This window comes from Mya arenaria, chromosome 6 (assembly GCF_026914265.1).
Source record: "Mya arenaria isolate MELC-2E11 chromosome 6, ASM2691426v1".
NCBI classification, from domain to species: domain Eukaryota; kingdom Metazoa; phylum Mollusca; class Bivalvia; order Myida; family Myidae; genus Mya; species Mya arenaria.
In genome coordinates, this window is record NC_069127.1 from 29,558,878 (window position 1) to 29,576,955 (window position 18,078).

Consider the following 18,078-nt stretch of genomic DNA (forward strand, 5'->3'; position numbering starts at 1 on the left):
TAGAAGTTAGACAGGCTGTACTAGAGTTGTTAGATTGGCTGTACATAATTTGTAAGATGTGATTGAAATTACAAGGAATGTCTGTATTATATCCTGAACTACTGTATGCAGTGATTGTGATTTTGTTTTGTGTAGAAAAAATATTGCAATTTTATATGTACTTAGTAGATTCTTAATAGCAAATTTCACCAAGGTTTACAAGATTAGCTTGTAATTTAAATTTAGAGATTAACAAACACATAATTTATTCCTTCCATAGAGTATGAAGGTGAGACAGATACTGATGATTCAGACACGGAGATGGAGGAAGATACAATGGAGCCGCCCAGCCAGCAAGCCCGGACCGAGCCCGTAGCATCTGACAATGCCAAGTCTATCTCTGAGCCCAGTAACAGCATCAGCGTCTCTAAAAGCAAGAGCACTAACATGTCAGATGTTCCTAAGCCCGTCACGAGTGCCCGCAGCCCGGGCCAGTCGGCCTCCCAGGCAAAGAAAAATTTCTTCGACACTCCTCCGGAACCACTCAGACTGGACCCATTTAAAATGTTTGGTATGGAGAGAAAGAATCCTGTCAAAGAGGAAGCAGTCGTGAATAAAGAGATTGAGCTTAACACTGGGGTCGGGGAAATGGAGTCGGATGAAGTCACTGATTCACAGGTATTTGTATTTCCTGACTTTGGCCTGAAAAAAAAGAAACAACGAAATATTTCAATAGTCAGATTTTGTTTGTTTATGTTAGACTTTAAAATTTAAGAATGATTAATTTTGTGTTCAATATTGTTTATGTGCATGAAGCGATGTTCTGATGATCGATTATATTTGAAAATTGATTGGTTGGTCCTGAAACGGCGACAACCGATTGAATTTTGTCATAATCGATCATTGATTCAACCCAGCAAGTTGTTTTTCTTCTTTCCTCTCATTATTTATGTCAGTTATTTCCGCCAATTTTTCTACTTTGGAGTTGATTTATACATTCAGAAGTGTTCAGTTGTTATCGCTAACAATATGGCCGAAAGCAACAACAACACTAAAAAAAACTTCAAACATACTCATTACATAAGTATAGTTAGGATTACGAGTTACTGTACAAGAATAAAACCACAATTAAAGTATTGTCAAAAAACTATTGCTCTATCGATAATTGGTAACTTAGTGGACCCAATTATCGATAGTCCAGCTGGAACAGATTCCCAACACTATATACATGTATGTAAATGTTCAAGTATCTAGAGTGGTGGAGAACTTATACATATTCAAGATATGAACGTGGATTTAAAACTTAGGGCTATTCCATTTAAACATATAGCCCCCCACTTTTATATTATGCCACCCCCCCTACAGAAGCAAATTAACCCTTTTGAGGTCCAAATTAGTGTAAAAAGACACCCACCCATGTACTGTTTAAATGATTGCCTTCCCCTAGGGGGTTATATGTTTTACTGGAATAGCTCTTACCAAGAAACAAGTGAGCAGCAGATGAGATCATTCTTTGTGATGTATTCCAGGTGAACTCTGGTGAGCTGGACAAAGCTGGGAGGACAGGGACTCCATGTACAGAGGACGAGGCAGACGAAGCATTTGTATCGGCTGAATTCGGTGATGATGAAAAAGTGGCAGTCAGTCGGGCGATGGAACAGCTGCTTGTGGACATGGATCATCGGTCAGAATCAGTCAGTGACTCCGGGGACGTACTGCATGCCAATAGTGAAGAGGAGGAGGGTGACGATGATGTGTTCCGGGCTTACAGACAACACCTTGAGTCTCGAGATTCTATGGGGTCTCTGTCTGGCAGTGAGGGTCCTGCAAGCTCGCACTCTAAGCACTCATTGGCCAGCAGTAACCTTGATTCCAAGTCATCCTCCAGCGTGGATAGGCTTAAATCTGACTCGGACAGTCTCAAAGGAGGCTCTCTGTTGTCTAAGAAAAGTGTAAATAATGTGGACTCTACTAGTGAATTTGGAGCTACAGAAAAATCTGTGTTAAGAAGTGTTAAGGACATGAGTGATAATTCTAACTCTACTTTAGGGTCTGGTGAGACCACATTGCAGGTGTTAAGAAGTGTTAATGAGATTAAAAGTGGTGACGATGAAAAGGTTGAAAGGTGTATACAATACCTTGACGATAGATTTGTGACAAAACGTGGTCGCGGAGGCTCGGGAGCACACGAGAGTAGATCTGAGAAATCCAGCAGTTTACGTAGGTCTGGTAGCTCAGACAGCTTTACCATTTCCACACCTAGTCATTCATCAAACCATACCTCTAACAGTTCACTTGGGGAGGAGTTTGAACAAAATAAAAACTTCCTAGCTGCAAATGGGAGCGAGGATGAGAGGCCGGACTCTCAGATGATGGAGGATTATAACACAACAATGAGCCAGGTTTTGGATGAGGAAGAGTTGTCTCCCATGGAAGTTGCCCCGCAAGGGGTGGAGGACTTAGACCAAACCTTGCACGCTGAGGATGTGGAGGCCGCCTCACCCAGCCTGGAATACTTGTCGCCCAGGTCGGAGCTCGGTGATCAGTCAGATAGGAGTGAATATCAATCGCCCAGGTCAGACCGAGCCAGTAGTGTGTACGCTACACCAGACACCAGCCTCACGGAAGAAGTTATTGTACAACAGGTGATTGACACTGTCTCTGAATCTGTGAAAAATGACACAAGCAACAGTGGTACTAAGAGAAAATCTAGTACGCCAAAAGGAAATTCGTCTAAAAAAAGTGCCAAATCAGAATCATCAAAGTCTAGTATACTTGGATTTAGTGTGAAAAAGAAGAAATCAGACACTGTAAAGTCACCTAAGGTGATTAAATCAGAGGTAGTTAACACACCTGTAATGCCTGTTAAGTCTAAGACTATCATACGGCCCTACAGCCACCGGTCTCGCGAGGGCTCGGTAGAATGCAATCCCCTTGAAAAGGATGCTTGGGGAGATTCAAGCTCCTGTGGTAGTCTCAACTCCGCAGATGCCTCCCAGAAGTCATGGAGGCCGCTCCCTCCCCTGCCAACAGAGTCTTTAGAATCTCCTAAACAGTCAAAGACTGTCAAAAATGGGGCAGGCAGAAAACTGCCTGACCTGGGTCAAACCAAATCACCAGTTGTGTTTCAAAGTAACTTTATGAAAAAAGCTTACAATTCTAATACTGACTCCGGTGGGGATTCAAGTGGTCAGTCTGTGTCTCCAACACCTGTGATAACCAGTCAACCCAGACCTCTTCCCCCTAGGCCTGTGGTGAACCAGTCTGGTGCAGTGAATAAGAACAGTGAACAATTTAAACCAGTCCAGAGTAGTGAATTGTTATCTAGTGGTACAAGAACTAAAATTAGTGTTGATTATTCTAAATTAACTACAAATAAAGAAAGTGACAGTGAAAACGACAAAAAGAAGAAAAGGATACCAGTCGCTGCAGCTTTAAAGAAATCTATAAAACCAACTTTGTCTAATAGTAGTGCAACCAATGAAAAGAGGGGGGAACAGTCAGATGACATTCCTTTTGCAGACGACAGTGAGAACGATGTTCCAGAAGAAAGGTTTTTCACTCCATCTACGTCTGTAAAACCTAAACTTAAGATAAACAGGAAAGAGGGCGAGAAGTGTGATGCAAGGAAGAGGATCTTGCCCATCCCGCCTCAGACTAGCCCCACTGTGCTGGACTCTGAAAAGATCAGGGACATACGCAGGGTGGAGATGGACAAAGCTCGAGAGGATGCTCGCCAGAGGGCACGACTTAAGAGCGACGAAGAGCTGGGCCTGAGGGAAACTCCATTAAAGTACAAGAGGGGCATTAGCACAGAGTCCTCCCAGAGTCCATATCCCAGTACATCAGATAGAGTCTCAGAAAGTGATGATGTGAAGACTCCTCTGCCTAGATTGCAGGTTTCATTTACACCTAACATTCCTGAGTCGAACGGCACCCCAAAACATAGTAAAACCAAAAAGAAGAAAAAGAGCAAAAGCAGGGAAGGTAGTACGTCGTCTGTTGAGTTCTTGGATAGTGAGGTTAAGAAAGAGAACAAGAAGAAACGCTCACTTCTTGCCTCAATTTTGTCCGGTGTTAAAACCCCAACCACGGACAAACAGCGAGATCGAGATGGATCGTCTTCGAATGACACACTAGAAGAGAAATCAACGAAGAAAAAGAAGACCAAAACACCAAAATCAGAAAAAAAGAAAAAGGACAAGAAGAGGAAGACGGCGTCAGTGGATGACAGCCTGCTGTCTGATAACATGCGAGAGCTGAAGATTGGCTCTGTGTTCTCGGAGAAGACAGGCAGGCGGCCAGCATTCCGTACCAAGATCTCCCCACCTAAGGCTTCTGGTGAGTGAGACTCTGATATAGAAAGCTATATATATATGTCTATTTGAGTGGTAAATCTCTTTTTTTTGTCTGTCAAAAACGAGTATTTAAAAAATATAAAAGTGAATTGTTTGTCATGGTTACGGTGTATCGCATTTGTAGGTTCGGAATTTGATTGTATCAGTTGGATTTACCAGTCCTGAAGATAGCAGTATAAAACCTTGTTTGAATGTATTGACCTGGTTAACTGTCCTTGTATTATCTTTTAAAAGTGATACTGAGTTTTCTGATAATCCTGGGGTTGTATTCAATAAAAAACTTAAACTAAACTAAGCAGCAAAATCGAAGTTTTTTCATTGGCCATTTAATTATCTAGTCCAATCAAAACAGCCAGATTTCACTTATATAAATATCTTTAAGGTCAATCTAAGATGTTTAAGTACTGCCCCTGAAGTAATAAAGTGAAGATGTAAAACCTTGTTTGAAATTTATCCAAAAACTTAATGCTGTATAAACATTTTTACAGTGGATGACTTCACAGACTCGGATGAGGAGATGGCTGGTCTTGCTGCCAGTTGTACGTCCCTCAATGACAGTTACCGCAGGATTAAATCTGTGAGTGGTTTCTTCCTTGTTAACCAAGAAATAACATAGAAATAATGATATTCTAATAAATGTTTGACAACTCTCGTAATGAAGTGTTAATGTGATAAAACAACTTTTTGAACTCAGCCATATTGACAACACAGGTTAGGTTTATGTGCAGTGGCCACTCGTAATTATGAGCATTGTGCCTATAATATCATTTGCATTATATATTTACATTCAACAAAATTAAATGAATAAAAAAAATAAAATCCATCACTGTTTTCTCAATTGGAAAACAGAATGAAAAGAATCTTAAAAATATGAAATGTTTACGGTAGTCAGTGTTTAAGACCTTGTTTAAGAAGGGTCTCGTCTCGTTAATCCTCATCTATGCATCAAATTCCCTTGTTTATTGCCTTGGTTTCACATCAGGCTGCCATCTTTTCTACATGTATTATTTATTGGCTAATAGCTTTAAGAAGCCTTTAACTGGGCCTGAAATTGGTAATCAGTTTCGCAATCAGTTCTAACAATACAATACTATTCCTGAATATCATTATCCCAATCTGATTTCCATGTTTCTTTTCTGTCCAGGACCACGGCCCACTGTCTGAGGAAGAGCTGAATGCCCGAATCACTCGCAAGATCCAGCACGCGGCCCGCAAACAGCAGAAGCAACAGGAGCAGAAACGCCTACGACAGGCTCAGGAAATACAAAGGAAACTACAGGTAAGAGAAACACACAACAACAGGCCTGGTTTCATAAAGATATCCTATTCGTAAACCCTATGCTGCTTAAGAGAGCTCACATCACCTGTAAAGAAATAGGTAGAATCAATGTAATAAATGTCCAAATGATTGTTTTATTGGAATAGAGTACCCAAGGAGAGAGTACGCACATAACAGAGTTCTTTTGCAGCTACTGCCTACAAATTCTATCGCTGCTATGCGGCCTACAGCGAAAAGCAAAATTAATTTCAGATATTGATAATTATTTCAAATAGATTATATTTCATGAAAGACTCCTAAAAAATAATTTCAGAGAGTGATATTTTAAATAGATTATATTTTTCATGAAAGACACCTATAAATGACTCTTTTCTCTGTAACTTTAATAGCTCTATAAAACTGGTATTATATGATACAAGTAGTTATGTTCACAAGGTTTTGTACACCGCAGGAAGTAGATGTAAAGCAGCGTGAGCTCGAAGAGAAAGGTGTGAACGTGGAGCGGGCGCTCCGAGGGGAGGGTCCAGAGGGTGGACGCAATGAAACTGAGCTTATGCAGGAGTGGTTTAACCTAGTGCACGATAAAAATGCCCTCGTCAGACTCGAATCAGAACTCATGGTCAGGTATGTGGACGCCAAAAATTCGGAAATATTTTTAGAAACACTTGAGGTTTTTGTTATTTTTACATATGAAATGTAACAGAATACATGTACACGTTTACATGAAAACATGTACAACATTTATGTTTTTTTTATAAACTAAAAAATTGTTCAGACCAGTTTTTCCCTGTGAATGAAATTTCATGTATTGTTTTATTGAAGTCTACTTCTCATTTAATTTGGAGTACAAGATGTTACCTTTCCCTATGCAGTGCCCGAGAGCTGGAGTTGGAGGACAGACAAGGGAGATTACAGCATCAATTGCGGGAGAGCATGTCCCTCGATGGTAGGTGACCTTAATCTTGACCTTTACCTGTGACCTTGACCCTGATTATAGAATCACTAGGCTGAGGTACCTTATGCATGCAGTAGATATGTGATATAGTGACAGTTATTGATGAAGTTATTTGTAGCTTATGTGTTTTTCGAAGAACAGCCACGGCAGCGTCATTTACAAGATCATGTTATTTTAAATGTAAACTTTAGTGCTATAAATAGAAAAACCATTAACAGATATCAACTTGAAACTTGATACATATGTTGACAATTACTAACACATGTATAGCAAGTTCTATCACTCTTCCTGAAGTGTATGTTGAGCCATGTGCCATTGACTTGTCGTGCTCTCGTTTTCAGGAAAGCTTACCAAACGCCTGTGTACATGTAATTGTGTGCTATATTGCTATGTTTTATATGGGCACTAAAATTGACCCAACTGTGGAGCTTTAAGACTGGGCATTCTTTCAAATGAAAAAACGAAATTAATTTCTTTTAATTTCAAAAATATTTTGTATTGAAAACAGTTGTTGATACTTTGCAAGCATGTGTTTCATGCCAAAAAAAAGGAATGCAAAGATTTTTTAACCAATTTAATAAGCATTTTTTTATTGTCAATTGCATCTCATATGTTAGGTCTACAAGCTGCACTCTCCAAATTTATTGTTTTGACAACTTTTATTTTTTATCATGGAATTATCCAAATTTTGCGTAAATGTCTGGAAACCAGTGATATAAGACTGCTGACAAATGAGCAGATCACAGTTTTCATATTTACGTTTGAAAATTGATGTATTATAAATAGCTGTAAGCATTACCTTTGCTTTAAGAAAAAATTTTTTTTTGGCAGTTTACCAAACAATTGAGATCTATTTTTAGTGAGTTTTTTTTTTATATGAGTTAATTGAAGGCACTGATGACAAAATGAGCTGATTCTGAGACAAAGTAAATAAAAAGTCAAAACTTTCAATTTGTGAGAGTGCAGCTTTAAATATTGGAATACTGCTGTGAAAAGCATGCAGGAAACATCTGATAGAATGCCCCTTGTTGTAGTTGATTGAAATGTATTTGGTGTGCTGTTATGTGTGAGCATATTTGTGGCTTCATGTAGCTCAGCAAGATGTTTTTCTGAGGAATGATGCAGATTATACCTATTTACATGTTCATATAGGTCTAGATTATGATGATATAGACAATGACGATGTATTTGAAGAACCTAGCCAAGTGAGAATTGGAAAACTTTGGGCTTCAATACGGAGATATGGTATACCTGTATACCCTTGGCCTCCATAGATTCCTGTATCTGGCTTGGACAAGAATAACCTGATACACTTGGCTTGGCCAAAGAAAAATATTATTTAGATTTTCATCCCTGCCTGTCCCTGTTAGCCTTAAAGGGACTAGACACCAGATGATATCTTTGAAAGAAAAAATGAAAATTGTCAAAACCTAACATAAAATTGATAACTTTGTGTACAAGGCATTGAATCAAAATAACTGATTTATTACATCCCTTACCGCGATGTATCTTTGCAGTTTTTGCATATTTTTCCAATTGGAAATTGAATGGGTATGTCTACCACGTAAATCCCAGTTAATTTACAAATAGCGTCATTTTTTGAATCTATACTTATCATGTGGCTTTCACATGCTAAATATACACACTATAAATTGGGAAACCTTTATGCGCTATTTTTAAATGGGTAAAGGTTAAGACAGTGACAAAATATTATTTTAATCAAGTAAAGTGATGTATTATCAGTCTCATACTAATTTGTATTGATAATTCTAGGCTTGTTTTGAGGAAATCCTGTATTTGTCAATTTTGGGACCATCTGGTGTCTAGTCCCTTTAAGTTAAAGTTTCAGGAAAATTGAGGAAACAGAAAAAATATCAAATAAACCATAGTTCATAATGAAGATGAGAATCTAAAACAAGTTTTCTTTGGCCTGAAATTTTTCACCTTTAAAACAAACTGTAGAACTAAAATTTCACGACTGATACGAACTACCATTTGAAGTATATTTTTACATTTCTTCATATTATAGTTGTTTGGGCTGTGTTTTTACTGATGTTCAATGCTAGCAGTGCTGTTTGTATTTATAACCTTTACATGTGAAATGAAATTTCGAAATTATTTTATTATTTTGAAAGTTTAAATACAATTTTCCATATAGTTTTATACATAGTTCACATTAATAAAGAGGATAATTGATTGTTTCAGTGTAAGATAACAATATATTTCACCTCATGAAAACCAAAAGTTATATTTGATGAGTGGTTTTGTCACGTGTGAAATGCATTGTAATCCTACACTAAAACAAACATTTTTTATTTCTTATCTCATGCTTATAAGTCATCAAAAATCAATAATTAATTCAAAGGGTGAGTTTTAAGGATACGAACCACTTTTTTCTTCTTAACTAAATCACTGAAAAGCATGAAATAAAACACTTTACAACCAAATAATTGTGCTCAATTCTCCGTTCAGTTTTATTTTACATAAAATAACATTTCTTTTCACATGTAAAATCTCTGTATATTTTCATGCCGTTTGTTGTACCTCAAAAAGAGATTGTTCGCAGATCTTTCGCTTTGTTTCGCTAGAACATCGACCTTGACTTACGTTTATAATGCAAACTTCCTCTAGAAGTGTAATTCTGCGACCTCAGATTAAACAAGATACAATGTATTTTCTGGCAAACTTGTGTATCATACATATTTCTCGACTTGCTATTTTATCACACAACTTTGCTTGTTTCGAACGTAATACGTTGTACAATAGTTACTCATTTTCAATCAATATATTACACTACTTCAACTAGTGTAGTATAACACGAAATTGACGTCGTTTTGCCCTGCTAATTTAGTGTCAAACTTTTTACTGTAAAATGAATAAAGTCTTTTTGGTGACAAAAGTGTCATGTCAAAAGGAATCTTACATTCGTTGCCATTTAGTTCAAAACTTTATGAAACTTTACGGAAAAGTAACAGAGCTCACTACAGGCTCGCTTTCTAGCCTTTTCTAAACTGGTTATATATTTTTTGTATTAATTGGCAACTCATCATAGATGTTACGTAAGATCCTATATTATCTTGAAAGAAAACCATATGATTGACAATTACCATAATTACGGAAAAACAGAAAACCATGTGTTTACTTAGTATCATCCTATGGCTTTGTCCTCTCAGCCAGAACAAAAGTGCTTATTTTAGATATGTTTTTAGAGATTTTTGAACTTTTTTGGACTATTTGTATTTTTTTACTTTAACATTAACATGGTGGGTTTTTTTTGTATTCTTTTTAATGTTCTCAAAAACTTTATCAGGAGAAGGTTAATTACATGCAAATAGTAGAATGTTATAAATTTTGCAACCTTGAAATGCTATTGTAATATTATTCAGTATGGATTTTGCTTATCTCTCTCTACATATATGGCTGAGTATTCTTTTTAGTATATTTTTTCTGTTTTTAGTCATTCTGTTTAAAATTCAGATATTGATTAGCTTATATTTTTCTTGATTTCCTAGATATGAACCACAAAAAGGAAAAGGTCTTATTGTAAAAAAAAAAAATTACCATAGTGAGAAATATACGTACCTTAAAGCTGCACTCTCACAGTTTTACTATTTTTACCACTTTTTTATTTTTTGTCTTGGAAAGAGCAATTTTTGGGGTAAATATCTGCAAACCAATGATATAAGGCTGCTGACAAAAGATCAGATCGCAGATGTTCATATTTCCGTTCAAAAATTAATGTTTTATGGCTTAAACCGTTACTAACGGTTTAAGAAAAATACATAAAACATCAATTCTCGAACTTCTCGAAAAATCTGTGATCTAATTTTTTGTCAGCAGTCTTATATAACTGGTTCCCATGGATTTTCGCATTTTTCTCGTTCCAAGACAAAAAAAAAAAAGTTGTCTAAACGCTCAATCTGTGAGAGTGCAGCTTTAAAGTTAGCTATGCTTAATATATAAAATAGCTGCACAAATTGTGAGACTGTTTTGAAGGTCATGAATACATTTAGGTAATCAGCATGACCTAGGCATAAATCAGATTATGTCTGCCCTAGGTGATTAACATATTACAGAAGTTAGACCAAAAATACATGTCTTAGTTCACGCAGATTTTTTTGTCAGGGGCTTCTACATTTGCTTCTACATTTGCTTAGTGGTATTTGAACCATGGCAACCTAGTGGCGTGAGTTTTTTTTACATTTATAAAAAGCTGTACGTTTGAAAATTCCCCAAATGACCTATTTCTCCTTCTTGCGGCTCATATATATTGCGATGCATCTGTTGTGTACTAATCTGGACGCATGTTTCTAACCTGGGGTCGTTGATTACAGACTCTCTAAAGTCCCCTCTGCAACGAGAGAGAGAACAGCGCATTTACAACGAGCTCATCGACGTGGTCGAGGAGCGGGACAAACTGGTCGCCATGCTGGAGGATGAACGCCTCAGGTAATGTCACCATGGCAACATGATTTCCATGACAACAGGCTACCATGGTGACTGAGGAACGATAAGCGTGAATCATGGGACTAGGACAGTTTTATGGCTGGTTTCGATTCTTTTTGTTGAATGGTTGAAGCATGCGCTGATAATTGGGCTGGAATTTGATTTCTTTTTCTTCTTCTTCGATTTATTTTTTGACAGTGATTAAATATTTGACTAACTAGTATATTATATATACCAATGCACGTTTTCTGCCAGAGCATGGTTTTTAGTTAAACAAAATCATCTGTGATATGACTTTGGTTACAATCCTGTTCTCCAATGGTCAGTTTGTTTTTCTTGACCGTGGGTTGTGCCTCAAAACTTGAATTGAAAATCCAATAGACAAACGCCTGTCTTGAAACCTTCTTTTGTGAAAAGGTCCATCATGAATACGAAACATTTCACAAAACCAACACAAGTTTTGTGGAAAAAAACAGCATTATTTTTTTCTTGATAAAGATTGAAATATTGCGCAATACCATGAAAGAGTAAAAAAAATGGCACTTATTCAATATTGCTGCTAAATATAATGCAACATAATCTGAAGGAAGTTTTATCATGTTTATTACAGAGAGCAAGAAGAAGACGCAGACCTAGAGACCGTGATGCGAGCGAAAGGCTTCTCCCTCTCTCCGACATCCGGCTCTAAAATTCTCCGCAAACGTGCTACAAAGTCGCAAGCCTGATTTCCAGATGTAGTTTCAAGAGATGATGTTGCGAGCGAAAGGTTTCACCCTCTCTGACATCCGGCTCTAAAATTCTCTGTCAACGTGCTATGAATTCGTAAGCCTGATTTCCAGATATAGTGTTAAGAGATGGTGTTATGAACAAAACAAAAGGATTCCACCTCTCACCGCAATCTGGATCCAAAATTCTCCATAGACATGCTACCAACTAGTAAGCCTAACTTCCTGATGTATGATGTGAGCAAAAGGATTCTCTTTATCACCAACATCCGGCTTTAATTCTTCATAACCGTGCTACCTGGTCACAAGCCTGACTTTCAGATGTAAGATGTGAAAAGATTCCCCCTATCTTCGACATCTGGCTTTGAAATTATCCGTAAACATACTTCCATGGAGCAAGTCTGATTTTCTGATGCTTGATACGAGCAGAAGGATTCTCCCTAACTCCCATATCAGGCTCCAAAATTCTCTGTAGACGTGCTACCGAGTTGCAAGCTTGATTTTCAGATGGAGAGGTTTTAACGAATAATTTCCATCAGCTCCTTTATTTAATGTTACTTAGAACTACATGTGTTTGACTTGTACCTCGATGCACTACTTCATCCGATGTACAAACACGTTGGGCATTTAGTCACAGTGTGGCACTGGCTTTTGCTGTTTTCATATGCATATATTTACTGTCTTTCCCTAAAAAATCCATGATATATTGATTATTAATTTATTTATTCTTTGAATTGTTCAATGAAATCACATGTGTTGTGTTTTATCAACAAATTAGCAATAAACCTGTAATATACATATTATATATTAAATATACAGGGATTGTTGAATAAAAAAAGGAATACAGTTACCGGTAAATGGGAAATAATTAAATATATGAATCTCCATTAACAATTTCTATTCATGTAATAGAAAATTTGAAGAAAATTAAAAGAAAACTAATTTTTGTTTGCCTTTCTTGTCAAATATAGTGTTTCGTGCTTTACCAAATAATGTTAAGTGTTGTGAAAAAACTTGAAAGAAATGTGCTTCTTCGCTTCGTGCCTTTTTGTTCATAAGATGCCATTTTTGTTTTTCGAATATGACGTTAGTAGTGGTTTCAGTTAAGAAATGAACATTAAACCAGTTTTCTGTCAACACTTGTCTTCAAGATTTGTATCCATTCTGTTCTCATTCAAGAATACAATTATACATTCTGCTGTGTACTGTAATATCACTCCTACGCGCAGGTTACCGAATGTAGAAAAATCAGCAAATTATACATTCTGCTGTGTACTGTAATATCACTCCTACGCGCAGGGTACCGAATGTAGAAAAATCAGCATTCTACCGGTATGTGCTTAACAAATATTGCTCTCCCTGAGCCAATATATGACCACTGTGTGCATGAGTGATATCAATTACATGCAACGTATTCTCTTCTTATGATTAATTACTGGAGAATGGTTTAATTTTGTGAGGGCTTTCACGATTTGTTAAATTCAGCCAATTTTGTGAAGTTAACAATTCGTGACACAATTGTCTGTAGATAAATATTACGCTAGGATTTTAATTCATAACTGATCTATTTCTGAAAATGGTGAATATTAAGCCCCTGCGAAATTAAGCCAATATTCCTTATTTTGGGATTGTGTATATTGTACATTATTTATGATATTATTTAATTAAAGAGTACATGTGATGTGTTAAATTAACGCTGAACAATATGGAGGTTGGACATGAGAAGTATTACTCAGTTCATTTTGATATCTATCATTATGAAACCTTGTTGACATAAATAAGGTTGTGATCAAATAGAAATAAATGTGAATTTATCAAGATTGTGTTCTTATTCTCAAAAGACAGGTTTTATATCTTAAAATTTAAAGGGTAAGAGTGGTATAGCTCTATGGTTCGTAATAACTTTAGATTTAGAGGATGAAAATGGTGTAGTGGTGTTTTCATAAATAACTTGAGATCTAAAGGGTGAGACTGGCGAAGTGGTATGGTCGTTAATAACTAGAGGGTGAGAGTGGTATGGTCATTAACAACTTGAGATTTAAAGGGTGAGAGTGGTGCAGTGGTATGGTCATTAATAACTTGAGATTAAGAGGGTGAGCTTGGTGTAGTGGTATGGTTAGAACCCGGTTATAACTTGAGATTTAGAAGGGGAGAGTGGTGTAGTGGTATGGTCAGTAATAACTTGAGATTTAAAGGGTGAGCTTGGTGTAGTGGTATGGTTAGTACCCGGTTATAACTTGAGATTTAAAAGGGTGAGCTTGGTGTAGTGGTATGGTCAGTAATAACTTGAGATTTAGAGGGTGAGAGTGGTGTAGTGGTATGGTCAGTAATAACTTGAGATTTAAAGGGTGAGAGTGGTGTAGTGGTATGGTCATTAATAACTTGAGATTAAAAGGGTGAGAGTGGTGTAGTGGTATGGTTAGTAATAACTTAATATTAAAAGGGTGAGAGTGGTGTAGTGGTATGGTCATTATTAACTTGAGATTTAAAGGGTGAGAGTGTTGCAGTGGTATGATCATTAATAACTTGAGATTTAGAGGGTGAGCTTGGTGTAGTGGTCTGGTCAGTACCCGGTTATAACTTGAGATTTAGAGGGTGAGAGTGGTGTAGTGGTATAGTCATTATTAATTTGAGATTAAGAGGGTGAGTTTGGTGTAGTGGTATGGTTAGTACCCGGTTATAACTTAGATTAAGAGGGTGAGAGTGGTGTAGTGGTAGGGTCAGTAATAACTTGAGATTTAAAGGGTGAGAGTGGTGTAGTGGTATAGTCATTATTAATTTGAGATTAAGAGGGTGAGCTTGGTGTAGTGGTATGGTTAGTACCCGGTAATAACTTGAGATTTAGAGGGTGAGAGTGGTGTAGTGGTATGGTCAGTAATAACTTGAGATTTAGAGGGTGAGAGTGGTGTAGTGGTATGGTCAGTAATAACTTGAGATTCAGAGGGTGAGAGTGGTGTAGTGGTATGGTCAGTAATAACTTGAGATTTAGAGGGTGAGAGTGGTATGGTCATTATTAACTTGAGATTTAAAAGGTGAGAGTGGTGTAGTGGTATAGTCATTATTAACTTGAGAATAAGAGGGTGAGATTGATGTAGTGGTATGGTCAGTAATATCTTGAGATTTAGGGGATGAAAATGGTGTAGTGGTGTTTTCATAAATAACTTGAGATCTAAAGGTTGAGACTGGCGAAGTGGTATGGTCGTTAATAACTAGAGGATGAGAGTGGCGAAGTGGTATGGTCATTAACAACTTGAGATTTAAAGGGTGAGAGTGGTGAAGTGGTAGGGTCAGTAATAACTTGAGATTCAGAGGATGAGAGTGGTGTAGAGGTATGGTCAGTAATAACTTGAGATTTAGAGGATGAGAGTGGTGTAGTGGTATGGTCAGTAATAACTTGAGATTTAGAGGGTGAGAGTGGTGTAGTGGTATGGTCAGTAATAACTTGAGATTTAGAGGGTGAGAGTGGTGTAGTGGTATGGTCAGTAATAACTTGAGATTTGGAGGATGAGAGTGGTGTAGAGGTATGGTCAGTAATAACTTGAGATTTAGAGGGTGAGAGTGGTGTAGTGGTATGGTCAGTAATAACTTGAGATTTAGGGGATGAGAGTGCTGCAGTGGTATGGTCATTATTAACTGCAGATTTAGAGGATGAGAGTGTTGCAGTGGTACATGTATGGTCATTAATAACTTGAGATGTATAGGGAGAGAGTGTTGCAGTGGTATGGTCATTAATAACTTGAGATTTAGAGGGTGAGAGTGGTGTAGTGGTATGGTCAGTAATAACTTGAGATTTAAAGGGTGAGAGTGGTGTAGTGGTATAGTCATTATTAATTTGAGATTAAGAGGGTGAGCTTGGTTTAGTGGTATGGTTAGTACCCGGTTATTACTTAGATTAAGAGGGTGAGAGTGGTGTAGTGGTATAGTCATTATTAATTTGAGATTAAGAGGGTTAGCTTGGTGTAGTGGTATGGTTAGTACCCGGTAATAACTTGAGATTTAGAGGGTGAGAGTGGTGTAGTGGTATGGTCAGTAATAACTTGAGATTTAAAGGGTGAGAGTGTTGCAGTGGTATGGTCATTAATAACTTGAGATTTAGAGGGTGAGAGTGGTGTAGTGGTATGGTCAGTAATAACTTGAGATTTAGAGGGTGAGAGTGGTGTAGTGGTATGGTCAGTAATAACTTGAGATTTAAAGGGTGAGAGTGTTGCAGTGGTATGGTCATTAATAACTTGAGATTTAGAGGGTGAGAGTGGTGTAGTGGTATGGTCAGTAATAACTTGAGATTTAGAGGGTGAGAGTGGTGTAGTGGTATGGTCAGTAATAACTTGAGATTTAGAGGGTGAGAGTGGTGTAGTGGTATGGTCATTAATAACATGAGATTTAGAGGGTGAGAGTGTTGCATAGGTATGGTCAGTAATAACTTGAGATTTAGAGGGTGAGAGTGTTGCAGTGGTATGGTCATTAATAACTTGAGATTTAGAGGGTGAGAGTGTTGCAGTGGTATGGTCATTAATAACTTGAGATTTAGAGGGTGAGAGTGGTGCAGTGGTATGGTCAGTAATAACTTGAGATTTAAAGGGTGAGAGTGGTGTAGTGGTATGGTCATTAATAACTTGAGATTTAAAGGGTGAGAGTGTTGCAGTGGTATGGTCATTAATAACTTGAGATTTAGAGGGTGAGAGTGGTGTAGTGGTATGGTCATTAATAACTTGAGATTTAAAGGGTGAGAGTGGTGTAGTGGAATGCTCAGTAATAACTTGAGATTTTAAGGGTGAGAGTGGTGTAGTGGTATGGTCATTAATAACATGAGATTTAGAGGGTGAGAGTGTTGCATAGGTATGGTCAGTAATAACTTGAGATTTAGAGGGTGTGAGTGTTGCAGTGGTATGGTCATTAATAACTTGAGATTTAGAGGGTGAGAGTGTTGCAGTGGTATGGTCATTAATAACTTGAGATTTAGAGGGTGAGAGTGGTGCAGTGGTATGGTCAGTAATAACTTGAGATTTAAAGGGTGAGAGTGGTGTAGTGGTATGGTCATTAATAACTTGAGATTTAAAGGGTGAGAGTGTTGCAGTGGTATGGTCATTAATAACTTGAGATTTAAAGGGTGAGAGTGGTGTAGTGGTATGGTCATTAATAACTTGAGATTTAGAGGGTGAGAGTGGTGTAGTGGAATGCTCAGTAATAACTTGAGATTTTAAGGGTGAGAGTGGTGTAGTGGTATGGTCATTAATAACTTAAGATTTAAAGGATGAGAGTGGTGTGGTAGTATGGTCGTTGTTCAAGCCAAGGAAGGTCATGTTTTCTTGGCCTTTTCCCAAGGAATTGAATCAAATGTGATTCATAAAGGCCTTTAGCTGCTAAGAAAAAACAGTATAAATAATAAACTGATGAAATGGTCGCCACGTGTTGTCGTAGATAGCTTGAATAAATATTCAAAGTGATTGAAACTTTCGACGAGACCAACTCCATCGAACTTCCTATAAAGTTTTATTGAATTGAAACAAGTAGTGGCTGAGAAATAGCCCGAACATTGTATTGCATTCATAGTTGTTGAGAAATATCATTATTAAAAGGAAGCCACATCCGAGAAAAGTGATCATTTAATTTCCGCATTACCGTGAAACCTTTATCCCCTAGATATCAGCGTTTAAATAGCTAGACAGCGGGCGGTGGCGGATCTGTGGTCTTGAGGTTACACACTTGACTATCAATCTAGGGGTCGCAGGTTCGATCCCCCGTCGCATCACTAAAAAACCCTAATCGTCTTCCGGGAGGGACGTTAAATGGGGGTGTGCTATACACTGGTGCACGTTAAAGAACCAGGGTAGCTCTAACCAGGGTTACATTCTGTCTGTGCACTATGCTCCAAAAACCTAAAATGACTAACAATCTTATCGGAGCACTCGCCGAATGGGCAAGGCCCGAGTGCGAGTATAAATAAGCTTACACACCCACCCACAGCGGGTGTAAACAATGGATAAATACGATAGAATAAAGTGGACAACCATGTCTTACTCCTTTTTAAATTTTGAACGCTTCAATCAATTGACGATTGTTTGAAATTCTACTTTTAATATCTTTATAGAACAGTTTAGTCCAGTGTATGACCTCTGAGCCAACATTGAACATGGAGTATAAAATAGTTGTCAATACTATCATAAGCTTTTTGAAAGTCGTTGAAAGAGCCCAGACATACTATTTTCTATAAGGTATTGCATGACCACAATGATCAGTCTAACATCTTTGCGAGAAATAGTATGTTAGGTGAAGTATTTATTATTGTATTTGATACTGCTGTTTATAATCAATATAATTGGTTGAGATTTAGAGGGT

General features: G+C 37.4%; 1 protein-coding gene across 7 annotated transcripts in view; it reads left to right on the forward strand.

The window, feature by feature from the left end:
* Positions 1 to 13,560, forward strand: part of LOC128237398 (protein-methionine sulfoxide oxidase mical3b-like) — a 54,349-nt gene extending 40,789 nt beyond the window's left edge. For 5 of the 7 annotated variants that reach the window (XM_052952907.1, XM_052952904.1, XM_052952905.1 and 2 more), the window contains 9 exons: positions 260 to 657; positions 1,509 to 4,320; positions 4,826 to 4,914; positions 5,482 to 5,616; positions 6,068 to 6,240; positions 6,489 to 6,562; positions 7,724 to 7,816; positions 10,906 to 11,020; positions 11,628 to 13,560. In XM_052952907.1, the coding sequence (XP_052808867.1) occupies positions 260 to 657; positions 1,509 to 4,320; positions 4,826 to 4,914; positions 5,482 to 5,616; positions 6,068 to 6,240; positions 6,489 to 6,562; positions 7,724 to 7,816; positions 10,906 to 11,020; positions 11,628 to 11,742 (4,004 nt within the window). In that variant the 3' untranslated portion in view covers positions 11,743 to 13,560. The remainder of the gene's footprint in view (positions 1 to 259; positions 658 to 1,508; positions 4,321 to 4,825; positions 4,915 to 5,481; positions 5,617 to 6,067; positions 6,241 to 6,488; positions 6,563 to 7,723; positions 7,817 to 10,905; positions 11,021 to 11,627) is intronic. The other 2 variants (XM_052952906.1, XM_052952910.1) reach the window with 2 other exon arrangements.
* The last annotated feature ends 4,518 nt before the right edge of the window (positions 13,561 to 18,078 follow it).